This window comes from Perca flavescens, chromosome 19 (genome assembly GCF_004354835.1).
Source record: "Perca flavescens isolate YP-PL-M2 chromosome 19, PFLA_1.0, whole genome shotgun sequence".
Classification (NCBI taxonomy): domain Eukaryota; kingdom Metazoa; phylum Chordata; class Actinopteri; order Perciformes; family Percidae; genus Perca; species Perca flavescens.
Genome location: NC_041349.1, coordinates 20092971 through 20107473, shown reverse-complemented (window position 1 = coordinate 20107473; position 14503 = coordinate 20092971). Strand labels below are relative to the sequence as shown.

The following is a 14503-nucleotide window of genomic DNA, read 5'->3' as shown; positions in this document are numbered from 1 at the left end:
ACACAGTCATGACAAATGAACCCTAACCATAACCATAACTTGTCATGACAAAAACCGAATGACACTTACTAAAAGAAGCGTTATGTCATAAACGTTTATGACTTGTTTAGGGCTGTCCCAAACGATTATTTTTTAAACGATTAATCTAACGATTAATTTTTCAATTAGCAATTATTTTCCCATTCCTCAATTATTAACAATTTACACAAAACAAATTTCAATAAGGTTCAAATCTCTATTTATTAAAATTGTTTAACACTGCACTGTTCAAGTAAAATGAATTTGTAGTGCAACCTGAAGCCATATGTAGGCTATCAATCCAACAACAACACAGTCCTCGTCTTATCCACCACTCTCTCGCCTGTAGCCTACTGCTGTAACTGACCCGAAGACCGAAGTTTTCGAGGCGGGGACGGCATGAGATGGCATGAGACGAGAGGGCATGACACGGGAGGCTCCAGACTGCAGCCATACAGTCTTGAAGTTTTCCCAAACTTGCGATCAAAAGGGGCCGGCGAGGAACTCTTATGGGTCGTCACCACTCGCCATACTCGTCCTTTCGTGCTGCTATCTCTAATTCACTCACTGGACCGTCGACCTAACAAAAAACTGCATGTAGACGGAGGAGCTCGGCTAGCTTCAGAGCTAAGGCGGGGCTACAGTTTAGGTGTCCCTAGAACCCGAGTATCTAACAGTAGTTCCACATTACATTAGTTCCGCATTACATTAATTAATTTGCACGCAAGTTTTATTTATTTATTTTATTTAGTGCGTCAACACATTTACGTAATCGATGACGTCGACTATGTCGACAAATCGTCCCAGCCCTAGACTTGTTTATGTTTATGACACGTTCATGACCGTGGCATGTCACTCTTATGTAGATACCTTCAATTAAAGTGTAACCACATATTTTTCTCAGATGGCATCACATAATATTTCTCATGATATATATAATGTGAGTCATACTTTGTTTTGCACTGAACAAGTAAATTAGGTCTCTTTTTATAGGTATTTATCAGTAGGCTACAGTTTTCCAAATGAAAATGAACAACGGGGTATGTTTTGCCAGTTAGATATCCACAGAAAAGTCATACATGGTGACAGAAGGATACTCACTGGACTCAAGAGAAAACACTGCACAGTTTAGTTATCAGACAAGTCATCTGTGTTGCATACAAACAAGAAGCACCAAATATGAAAACCTTATGTCCAAGCTGGCCCAGGCACTCGTCCACTCAGCCAAGCTGACCCCAACACACATTATCACAGGCAGGCGCCACTGTTGTTCTGTTGTTTCCTCTATGCAGAGGAAATTAAGCATAATTGCAGCTGATGTTTTGGTAGTTAGGTTTTGTGTTTTGGAGGGTTATGTACACTCTGCATAAAGTGTAATTCCTATGCAACAAAAAATCTAACTTGAGCTGGTACAGTACTAACAAAGTAGGACAATAATGTCCTAAAAAAAAGGAAAGATGATTACATTGGCTCTAAACCACCTCAACCTGAATTAGAAACAGGAAGTCCTGGTGACAAGATGGGATAGACAAAAAATCTCTGAAAGGTTGACCCAGACTGTTTCAACACAACAAACCCACAGATACTCTGCTCACTGCCCACTTCTCTGGTTGGCAGCATAACAAAGACTGATGAGATGTGATGATTTTATGACCCACCAGACACACACACAGACACACACAGACACACACACACACACACACACACACACACACACACACACACACACACACACACACACACACACACACACACACACACACACACACACACACACACACACACACACACACACACACACACACACACACACTCAGTGCCAGCACACAGGTCTACTGAACCAACGGAAAACTCCTGCTACTTCAGATGGCCACCCCTGCTGTGGACTGGGCAGAATCTCCACGTGCTTTCGGTTGCTTACAGGAAGGACCAGCATCTTGACAGCCAAAGGCTTTGTTGAATCACAATAGACCTTTTTCACGGCAGCCATGTTGACATGTCATAGCAGGAAAAGCACAGGTGTATTCAAAACCATTAATGATGGCTGCATTCCACTTAGGAGAGGTCCTGGTATTGTGCATGCTGCCTCACTGAAATAGCTTACTGGGACACTTGATGGAATGGAGCCATCCTTAAGGTTATCAATTTCAGCTGTGCTTTTCCTACTATGACAAGTCAAAATGTCTGCTGTGAAAAAGATCCATTGGGTGAGGGAGGCAGTGATTCAACAGGAAGATAAACTGACTGTGCTCTTCAACATGGTGTCTCGGAAGAAATTAGGTGGACCAAGTCTTCTCCAATTTTTTTAAAAGGCATGCAAATGCATATATGTAGCTTATTCCTCTGTGCCATTGATCTCCATTGCTGTCATGTTTGTTTTGAGTCCGTGGCTAAAAGCTTTCCCCAACAAATGCACTATTTACACCTGTTTGAGTGAATGAGTGCACAGCTGTTTTGCAAAATGAAAGTAAGCTTATGTGATTGTTTTCATGATTTATGTCTTCAGTAGGTACCAGTGGGCTTGGGGCTGTCAGCCACACAGAATGAAAAGTCAGAAAGTATTGAGAGACAAACTAACACATTGGCATCAGCTCACAATAATCATGGACATCTTAAAGCAGGTGGATGCAATCTTTCTGCCCCTTCTGTTACTGACAAATGACCAAACATGACCTTTTGAAGTTAATTAATTGCATGAGCAGCTCATTAAGAGTAATGCTAAATTTCATGCTTTAATTTAACAACAGTGTGTGTGCCACATCTATCATAATTTGAAAGCTACTGAGTGTGACAAAGTGCTCGTGCTCTAAGGCATGGACCTGCATAAACAGCTACAGCAGCACAACCACTTATTTCAACAACATTCCAATTATGGTTAACCAGGCCCTCTGCCTTTCTGTCCCCTCAATAAACCGGGGCAAACAAGATTTTCAATCCATTTGTGCGCATGCATGCATTTGTCTGTAGTTATCTGTAGTCTGGTTTGCTTTCTGGCATTACATCAATTTATAATAGCAAAAGGCCTTCATGTTGAAGCTGGGTATTGTAAAAGACTTAAATCACATTAACAATGTTTCGTCATTTATTCTAATTTCTAGGAAAATGGACATGGCACGTGAATATTACCAGGATTTTTTATTTTATTTCTGACAAATACTTGCCATCAACAGGCAGACATCAACTAGCTTACAAGATAGTATTCATAGCACAGCTGTTTTGAAATCTACCACATATATGGCTCTTCATTTCCATGTTACACTCATGACAGTCAGCAGACACATCTAGGACTCCACATCATCCGCCTTGCTGTGGTTTAAATACAATTTCAAACAGCTCCCTCCAGGCTATCCGGATGGTGTCTCTTTCTTCCCTAAAAGAACCCAGTGCACTGTTAAGGCCATGTGATGTTCTACAGACAGTTGGAAGTGTCACTTGTGCTGCGTTATTCTTCTCTCATCTCTGTCAAAGCATGAACCACAGTGGCGGGCATGACTCACTGAAGTGCTGTACTTTCTAATGACAAGAGAGCGGAGGCTGAGTCAATCTGACCTGACAGTCTTGCATAAATCACGGCCCTTCGATTTAAGTTGCTTTGAGGAGTGTCAACAAATCCACAGGAGGAATATTAGACTCCGCTGTAGGTAGGGACTCCGCCTCTGAGAACTCATTATGGGGTGTCTCCCTTCATGCTGTGCCAGGCTGTGTTGACTGAATTGCCAAGCTTATTTCTGATTCACTGGCAGAAGCCTGCCTTTTAAATTCCCGACTTGTGATAAGGGCCCACCAGCACCCTAAAGACCATTTCAGGGGAAATACATGGATTTTGAATAGGTGAACGTTTGGAGGTGAGCTTCAACAGCACGAATGTGATGTTATGTAAAAAAAAAAAAAAAAAAAAAAAAAAGTAACTCTGGGCAGGAGAGAGGTGAATTGAAGTATAGGAATAAAGGCCATTAAATGCACTAAGAACAAGCTGCCTCTCTAAGCTTTTATTCATGTTGTTTATGGTCTTTAGAGAAACTGATGAGAAGGCAATGTGGAGTGTGCTACTACACAGTATTTAGCTTCTAATCTTGCCGTTAATCATTCCACTTGAAAGTGTTCAACAACAAAAGGCAGTTTTTTTTTCCTCCCTTTGAAATCAAAGTAATTATATTTTCTCCCTGGACAAACAGGAGAAGGCTTCAAGCCCCAGTTTGCAGAAGTGATTCACACCATCAGGAGGCAAGGCAGCAGCAAGGCTGAAGGAATAACTCAACAAAGCGGTGCAGAGAAAATAACCCTCCTTCGGAAATCTGAACTGGCTTCTCAGATAGAAATGAAACACACTTTACATTAACATGTTTGGCCTGCAGTATATAAGTTTCTGTGAATCACCTAAAAATGCAATCTGCTCTTTCTATTTCCTTGCTCCATTAGGGCTGTCTAATACACAGAGTTGCTCCACACGTGTCATTGTCATCAAATCATTCTTAACTGGTAGGATTTGAAACCTTTTGTTTGCCAGACCCCACACCAGCAGCAGCTGAATTGCATTTATTCATTCAAACATGCACAGCTATTATTTATATTACACACAGCGTTTCAGTATAGCAAACTTTTAGGGCCCCAGGCACTTTTCTCCGATATTGGCTACAACTCAAGAAAAAAAAGGGAGAGCAATTTAATCAAAAGTGAAAGATCTAAACATCAGGGAGGGCGAGTGTAAGATGGTTTGAACCGATGATCAAGAAGCTGGAGTGAAAAGTGTGTGATTCTGTTCCATTATTGGAGAGGAACTGTAGCTCTGCTAGTTCGCTACTTGAGGGCATGGGAGGGAGTGTTATAGAAAGTCGTTGGTTTATGTGTCTGTCAATGTCATGTTTTTTCAGGATCATGGTTGATGGCAAACAGTGAGGATAAAGGGGGGCAGGGAGGGGAACTGGTACATTGCTGAGAGGGTGCTGGTAGGTCAAAGGACCTTCAACTGAGTTGACGCTAGTGAATATTGTGCTCCTCAGTCATTTCAAGGATGAAAAATAACACAAATTGTATGATACCAATAGGTCAGGGAAAGAAAGGTAACAGTATGCATGACAACATACTGTAGTTAACATTATTCCCCTTAGTTAATGTTGGAATGCCTGTCATGCCTTCCATTTTCACACAACGGCCGGCTGACTGATTTATATTAGCAGCGTAAACATCTTTATACAATGAGAGGCGGTAAAAGGGACCTGATGGCTACATATATGATATCATGCCAATAATTACTAATGTTAACTAGCATGTTAGTGATCAGTAATTACTAATGTTAACTAGCATGTTAGTGATCAATAATTACTAATGTTAAAGACTGAGGCATGTCCCAAGCAAAAATTCAGCATCTGTGTAGAAGACAAGGAAATAAAGGAGCAGCATTGTTCTTGCATTGTAGTGAGCGTAGAGCTAGTTAGTCCTAGTATTTTAAGTATTTTAAGGAAATCCTAAGATCAGACTCTTATTTCATCCTACCCTACCCTGTTTAGCTGCTTTGCTTACATATTTGGACAAGGATTTGTGCTTTATTGTTCGTATTATCAAACCTAATGTTTCACTTTTAAGTTAATTACAATAGAAAAGCCTTATTGAGTCATTATCGAGAATGTAATGCTATCTAAGACGACAAGTTTGGCTGGGGTTGCTGGAGTATAAACTAAATCCAGAAAATAGCAGGACAGGGCTGCTAACTTTAGCATGAACTCTGCTAGCCTCCAGGACCAGCTACAACTCAGTGGGGAAATGCTACACAGTAGATGGATTAATCTAACCTCTAACCCCAAAATGTAGTTAGCTAATGATAAGCTGCTTGGCCTGGGAACAGCATCGGGGGCAACTTGGGGTTCAGTGTCTTGCCCAAGGACACTTCGACATAGGACTGGGCCAGGGATTGAACCACCAACCTTCCAATTGGCAGGCGACCGCTCTACCACAGCCGCATAGCAGGACATGCTAACATTTGCAGATAAACACGATGTTTAAATACATTCCTTTGGGTAGACTAAAAAAAACACCATCCTTGTGGAGAACAAGCTTAACAGGCCTGCAATGCCTCGTATGATTGGCCAATCACTGTTTTACATCTGCTTATGTGCCATTAATCCATTATTGTTGTGATTGCTCTGGCATACTCTTTCAAAGCCTTCCTCCACTTATGTCTCAACCTGTGAATTTCGTCATTTCAAGCCTTTTGCATTTCCAGAAGTAAAGGACGATCAATACCATAGGAGCCAGCTCTCCATCGCTACATCATGCCATTAAAGCATCTTGCAACCAATGTGCAATATTGTTATCTAACACTGTCTACAGTAAACGGCTGAGCTTGATTTTCCTGGCTTATGTACAAGAACTGCAACTTTCCTTTTCAGATTTTGCCTCCTAAATGGCAAACTAAGCAAACAAATCACACTGGTGTATAAGGGCATGGGAAACCACTGATTCCAAGGATGTCTAAAAAATGTATTTGCAGTGCAGATTTCAGTGCAGATCTCAGATAATTTTCTTTCAAAACTGCAACCACCCACAGACTTCTAAAGCTCCAGCTGGCAAGCAATCCTGAGAAGAACAGATTCTACCCCAGCAGGGGCCATAGGGATGCAGCGGGAGAGAGTAAAAGAAGCTCATTCTGTTGATTAAATTTAGTTGATTTAGCTGCTTGGCTTTCTCCAGGGTGACTTGGAGCTCACAAATTATCAACTTTAAATGGTGGATCTTTACTGAGATGGTTCACATTCGCTACAGATAGAATTTGTTTTAGTACAGTTTCTCAAAATAAGATCCAGCCACTGGTTGATATATTGATTTTGTGATGGTTCTTTGAAACTGTTTTACTTTTCTAAGCAGTGGTTTTTATAGCTATCTGCAGTGCACAGATATTGCACAAGTAATGGTTTTCCGGGATTTCCATTACTGAGTCGACATAACTAATACAAACTTCATCATTTCATGAGAAGTTTGTCAAAACCATAAAAATGTATTTTTCTGTCAGTGTGTTTTCATAAAACGTTATAATGTCAACATATTTTTGTATGCAACCACACATTTTAGGACTAGTTTCCATATTAATACCAGATGAAAATAAGCATATAAATATAAAAAAGTAATAACAATTCCATCAGTACTTACTCATATACTTTCAGCTTGTAACACTGACTGTTCAAAAACAGAAACTCCCAATCTGTTCCATAGTCTATGGCCAGCTTCTTCCGGAGATCACTGAGAAAACCAAAATGAATATATTAGACGTCAAGCACACTTTAAGCTGGATTTTTTAATAGATTTTTTAAGAGTTATTACTGATATCTGACACCATGCTACATTTTTGCCAATTAACAGTTATATCTGAAATTACACTATTGGTAAAGTTTTAAGAAAATAACTTCAGGTATTATAAAAGGTTTTAAAATACGCCAAACATAAGTTATGCAATGGTATTAGTACAAAATCTGCAACACAACATTGCACAAATGCTCCTTTCAATATCTGAAACAAGAGTTATTGAATGTCTTGGATGTAGGCTATTTGTTTGAAGTCTCTGATAAGCTGCCTTAATAACTTCTAGATGACTTCTAACTGTGCTGAAAATGTAGCTTTATTTTCTTTGCTGCTTTTAGTGACCAACTTATTGTGCTGATTAGGTGGCTCTTTAAGGCCCATTTCTATGCAGTGTCTCCAATTATCCAAGCTAGTCTGCTTTTCTTCACTAATCGCAAATAAGAGAACTGAGCCCTATCTCTAACGGTGCACAGGCCCTTATTTCCATATTCATAACCCAGAATTGCTAATGGGGTTAACAAATGTTTAGAGAGGGTGATTGTTTCGCCTGAGGTTGATATGGTAGGGGGGCATAGGGGGATGATTCGAGGTCAGAAAAGCTAGGCAGGTTACTAACTCCAACTGTTTGCATTTGAACTGCATGTGATTCTCTGTAGCGCAGTCAATTTTTGTAGAAATGACCCTTTACTGTATGCTAAAGGTGTGGACTAATAAGATAGAAATTTTAATTTAATGCTAGTTCCAAAAAGTATGAAGATAAAAATGCACTAGCGCTGCATACTGATAAAGGACATGGGGGATACTCCAACACACATACATGATAGTGAGTAATTTGACCAGGAGCAACTGAAGCAAGGTGGACAATGAAGAAATAAAGCAACTGAAGTCATGCCAGTTTCCCTCTTTCGACTCTTGCAGGCATTTGTTTAATGAACAGTTTGCAGGCCTAAGGACCACAGTAGCTACTTATCAGCTATTGCTGGCTGCTCAGGTTTTTTCCTTTACTATAATGTTAGGAAAAAATTAGGCTGGAAAGAACAATATAGAAACAATTAAATGTCCTAATATTTAAAAAAGTATTTAGAGATGCACGGATTACAACTTTCTAGACCGATTCCGATTTCCAATTTTCATTGAGTTAGGCCAGCCGATACAGATTTTAGCCAATTCCGATTTCATCTTTTTCTAACCACTTTACAGCACACACAAATATTTATTTTCTATCTTTTCTTTAATATAACATTTTGCACAGAACATAGAAAATGTTTTGAACAGTGAATGGATCACTATCAAATAGAACTATATAAATTACTCCTGGTGTGGGAAATTCACACACATCTAAAGTGCAATGTTAGAACCATTTCCTTCTTTTCACATGCAATATTCAACTAAAAAAAATAGATTTTGGTTTTTGGTGTCGTCCCTCCACGCCCTACTTTTTCCTTGCAGGTGTTGCATATTGCAAACTTGTCATCTTCTGCACACACGCTGAAGAATTTCCAAACAGCTGACATGTTGCAGGTTATGGTGCGTTCTTTTTGTCCACCGAAGTCGATCTACGAGTCGTTTTTCGGAGTTACGAACCGGAAGTTACAAAAAGAACGCCCCCGAGGTTGTATATACGACTTGTCAAGTCGTCTGAACTCAGAGGACCCAGAGTTCGTTTCTCGTTTCTCGACATGGATGTGACGTCACACTCAAGCTACTAGTTGCGATTACAAGACAAAAAAAACACACCATTAATTCACGAGGTTCCCTACATGTGCGAGAATAGCGCCGACATGCGCTTCACATGGTGGAAAAGTTGAGAGAAAGGAAAAAAAAGAGACTGCGCTGTCGCGTCCGTGTGTGCGTGCGTCCTTGAGAACTGTAACTCGTATAACTTACAGTATGTTGTCAGTTAATTGTAGCATTGCCCGGCGTGAAATCGGCATATGTCAGACTGACCTGCCGGTCGCCGGTCACAGCCGAGCACGTGAAAACCGGCCAATTCCGGTCACCGGCCGGTCTATCGGTGCATCTCTAAAAGTATTCTATATAGCGTTTTGAGGCTGACAGATTTTCTGGGTGGAAAGTGGAATATGCCTACCCACCAGAGCACAATAGGCAACCAATTGTGTTTGTTTTTCTTCATTAAAATTAGCCTTAGGTATCACACAGTGCAAATTCATTACAGTGCAGACGGATAGAGTCTATTTTAAGGCCCGGTTACATACCATGCCACCCTGCTTACAATAGCAATCTGTGAAACTAATGCATCGTCCATACAAAGTGCAAAATGTTGAGGATCTAGCCACAAAAGTGTGACAATGGAAGCTAACCTGTGCTTATTTTTCTTTATTCCTCCCTTACCTTATTTCCATGTTGACTGTCTCATAGGCTTCTTCTACCTTCTTCAGATTGGTAGCCTCCCACTCTGCAGCTAGACAAAACAAAAGGTCACACAAATTAACGATGTGGAGTTGTTGCATCTCAACAGCTGCGTGTTGCCAAACAGTGGGCACTTAATATAGGCTGTTATATCTAGGACTGGGAAAGGAGCGAGACTGCATATAAACAGAAAACTGCTATTTCCAGGTGTGGTAACTGCTGAAAAGCCTGCAGGCTTATTAGTCTCTTTACACTGACAACTGTGTTAACCAAGACTGAGAGAGAAAAGACTTCAGAGGGAGTGTGAGAGCAGCAGAGGTGGCCACAGCGATGATATGTTTGTTTCTGTTTTGTCACACTAGTATGTTCTGAGTATGACAAGATGTCAGACTAGTGGAAAGTGATGTGACAGTTAAAATGAAACATAACGGAACTCTAAGTATATGTGTAACCCGCAAACTTTCTGGCCACTTGATGAATTTACATTATTCACTCTCTTTTTAGTTCTATTTTGGTTTTCAATGACCCCTGAGGGAAATATCTGGCTCTTTTTTAAAGCTAGAATAGAATAGATCTTTATTGTCATTGTTTTCATCAACGAAACGCAGTTAAGCAGCTCTTAATATAACAGTTAAATCACAGACAAAATTAAAATAGTCAAATATAAAATAACAAAATGGAAGATTTAAATAGTAAAATATAACAATCAAGATAAATAAACACGATGAGGTGGCACATATAAACATAATGCTATTTATATACATAATGTTATTGCAAAGCTAAATGCTCCACTGTCATCACTAGCTAGTTGCTAACTTTGTCTCTCTGTCATTTAGTGTTGGGCAGGTAATGTAATGTGTAGTGTCGGTTTTTCAAAGATTTTTAACTGAAAACAGCTTCCTGATGCTGCTGGAAAACGGGGCCATAAAACCAAACAATGAGATGAAAGTCTCTAAAACACTCTCTGTGGGTTCGTAACTACAAGCAACTCCTTTGATATTAATATCGCCATTTAATCAAATGGAATTGATAAAAATAGTATAGTGCAGATCTAAGTCCCTTATCAGCAAAGCGGCAAAACATTTGCTGGTTCCATCCTTGTCAATTTGAGGGTTTGCCCCTTTACTATTTCATACCATTGTACATCTAACTTAACACTTGTGTGTACAACTATGCTTCTTCACATGGCATCCGATTAAGTCACTGGTTATCTGCTGTGGAGAGAGAGGCACAATAGTAAACTGAACCATTTTAGAGTGAAACATGTTGACCGTGTTGAGGATTACACATGAACAAAGAGGCTGAAAACTTGAGGAGAGAGAAGCTGGCACAAAAAAGTGCAGACTCCAGTTTAATTGTCTAGTGCTGATAGACCTTGGGATTTACTGGAAGTGGACAGGCTCATCTCGGTCTATGCAGCAAGGACTGTGTGGGAAGCTGTCACAGCCCAGGTCTGAATACCAATTAGCATGTTCCTTGCATGTGGTCTCAGCTGGTTGCCCATAAAGATACCCCCCACACAATTCCCCCAGCAACTATTTCTTGCTGAACAATGTACAGATGTGGTGTGTCCAAGAGGCAAGCTGTGATTTCCCATGCTGTTAATGGCTATTTTTATAGCACCAAGATCCCCTTAAACTCCTTCAGAAAATCACAGTCACACACACAAGAATGTTCTCTCTTACATACTCTGATCCTCTCTTGCTCTCTTTATCTCTCTCTTTTTCACAGACACACACACACACCAATCATCAGGCTAAGCAAATGACAAAATCCCAAGTAGGTGACATTTGACCCCTTGCAGCAGCCCAATCGTATATGGAGAGAGTGGTGACTGTAAAGAGGGAGCTTAGGAGAGAGAAAAAAAGACAGAAAGAGCAGCCAGGCGTATAGTAGTACCCAGAGCAGGGAACACAGGGCGAGTAAAGCCTCTGGAATGGTCTCTGCACCAGTCAGGCCAATATAACCTGAGGCCGATGTACAGTATACCAAAAAGACCTCATGCTTATGGTCTAATGACTGAGAGGATTAGATTACTGGTCATACGGCCAATGGATGCAATGCCATCAAAATCACAGCTCAAGCCTGTTTCTTTATGTGCTCATGCTCTTTAAACCAAATCAACATAATGGCTCACTTCAACAATCAGATCCTAACAATATTTAATGTTGTGCATAGGAAAAAATGCCCTTTATTATACTGAAAAGTCTACTTTCTCTACATTCAGGGGATATTCATATGGAAAATGTAGGACAAATGATTTCAAGTTGAAGCTGAATTAACCAGTGGAAAATGTTCCACTTCCACAAGAGGGTTTTTAAATCACAGAGGCTGTGTACAAAAATAAATATGCCATCTTCTGTCGGAAATCTCCTGTGCATACTATACCTTGAGCCGTAGACCGGAGATGCTCTGTTTACATGCGAACAGATCAATAAGCAAGGCAATTTCTCTGCAGGCTAAGAAAAGAAGCCTGGGAGTCGGTGCAATGAGCGCTGTGGTGGTGCTTAACAGAACAAGGGCAATGCAGTGAGGCCACCCTTGAACCTCACACTTACACAAACAACAGACACCTTTAGCTAGATTAAGTTGGCTATCAGGCGTTTGCTCTGTTTGTCTGTAAATCCTGCTCTTTAAAATAAAGCCTGGCAGTATGCTCAAGCTTCTTACGTTGGATCCTATTCACTTTCCTTCTCAAGCTCTTTTTATTCACCTCCATCTATCAAACCCTTTTTTCTTTTCATTTTGACTTCAACATTCTCCTCTCCTTCAACATTTTCAGCACAAACTCCTCAGAGTCTCCCTGTCACCCTCACCTCCCTCTCTCCAGCTGCATTTTCTCAGTTTCTCTGTTTCCCTCCTCAATTGGCTAACTTGTTCCTACTGCAGAGTAGGGAGTGGGGAGGGCTAAAATATAGGTTTAGGATTCCTGTAATTAAATGTTTATGGCAGGTTGTAACAAAGAACAAGATGCCTTTCAGACACTGTCAACAGGGCTGGCAATAGCATTAATAGCCACCTGCTAGAATCAAACACGACCGCCCTGAGGTGCTAATTATACCTTTTTTTTCTTAAAGAAGCTATTCAACAAAGGTAATAGGGGAGGTGTTACATTATAGAAAAAAGAATGAATGTTTGCATTTGAATCTTAAATGTGTTTAAATACGAAGAATATAAATTAAACATTTATTAGATAAACAGAGTTACGCTTCCATTTCTTTATGTTTCTCTCTTTATCCATCCAAATCTCACAAATGATTCTGAAACTGTAGCACAGGCTGCTGGGAGTTGAGAGGAGGTCACTCTCATCCCCTGCATTATCGTTGTGTTGGAGTGTCTGATTATATTAGGGTTGAGTGAATAACAGTAGCTGGCAGAAATAGCATCATGTTTTGAACTATCAGTGCAATTCATAGCATTGTGACTGACTCAGTTTGTATTCAGTCTCCCACACTCTCCTGCAACTCTCTCTTTTATCCACAGTGGTTGAAGGACAAGTGCAACAACGGCTAGAACTAGCTAAAATTACGAATGGGTCCATTTACTGCACAACTGCCATTATATCAAATTGTATAAACCAATATTGACAATGCCAAGCACCAGTGAACACACATACTGTGATTGATTATTAATATACAGTCAAATGTTTCAATATTAAGCTTTGAAAAAAAAGTTGCCTTATCTGGTACCCATATACATATTGTATTTTTCTTGTTTTGACTGACAAGGTAAATCAATCAGGCCTCACTGCTTACATCGTAAACATGCATGAGGGCTAGAACTACTGCTGTAACATCAGTCGATTAACAAAAGACGACGAATTAAAGGGATTTGTCAAAAAGAAATGTCAAACATCTTAGCTTCACAAATGTTTGCATAAGCTACTGTATTCTTTTTTACACTATGAATTAAATATGTTTGGGTTCTGGACTCTCTTAGTACAGAATAATACAAGCAATTTGTAGATGTCATCTTGGCTTCTGAGAAACTGTGATGGACATATTTAGCTTATTTTCTGACATCTTACGGACTAAATAATGAATGTAGTAAAAAAAAAAAAATGACATTATAGTATAGATAGTAAATTTTAGGAAAAGCGCTTATTTGCGCAAATAATACAAGCAGAGTCATTGCTTCAGCCCAACCCCTTAATGCATGATTTACTGTGGTAAAACGTGAGATTACGATGTGATTACAACAGTATGCGAATCATTTTACAGCGGTAAAATGCATATGAATGCAACAGTTAAGAGTCAATTGTTCATATTATCAGCGTGATGCGTAATCACTAACATTTAACATTTTAACGGACAAGGGGGCCCAAGGAACAGAATAAACAGTCTGGGTAGATTGAGTTCACTCTGCAACAACTGGGTGCTGTTCATGAATATGTATGATGTAACAAACGCCTAGGAGCTGACCTACTTCTGTGTCTCCTCTGCTCATGACTTGGTCCCCTTCCGGGGTAACGCTGTCATCTTGCAACATACTGTAATAGCAGGAAGGATGCAACTCTCATGTACAAATCAACATGCTCCCTTTTGATGGTTTTGTAAGTGATGATAACCATCTGCTGAGGGAACGTGCTCAGGAGGTGACTGCGCAGCTGTTGGAACAATCGGGATGTGGTAATGATTGTACATTCATGGTGATACATTCGTTGCACGTGAGTTTATCATTTATGTTTCACTAAATGTAGATGTTAGGATCAAAACATCAATTTGTACTGGATCTAAGGGAGTCATGCATAAAAATAACAACAAATGATTGAATGTGTACTCAAGGAGTCATGTGACATGAATACTAGGAGATGCAGGAAATG

At 40.0% G+C, this 14503-nt stretch overlaps 1 protein-coding gene across 2 annotated transcripts in view; it reads right to left on the bottom strand.

Annotated features, from left to right (window-relative positions):
• The window catches only part of LOC114545625 (glucosidase 2 subunit beta), a 151240-nt gene that overhangs the window by 45429 nt on the left and 91308 nt on the right, over positions 1–14503 (bottom strand). For both annotated transcript variants that reach the window (XM_028564041.1, XM_028564042.1), the window contains exons 11-12: positions 9664–9733; positions 7162–7251 (exon numbers count right to left, since the gene is read on the bottom strand). In XM_028564041.1, coding sequence (XP_028419842.1) covers positions 7162–7251; positions 9664–9733 — 160 coding nt within the window. The remainder of the gene's footprint in view (positions 1–7161; positions 7252–9663; positions 9734–14503) is intronic.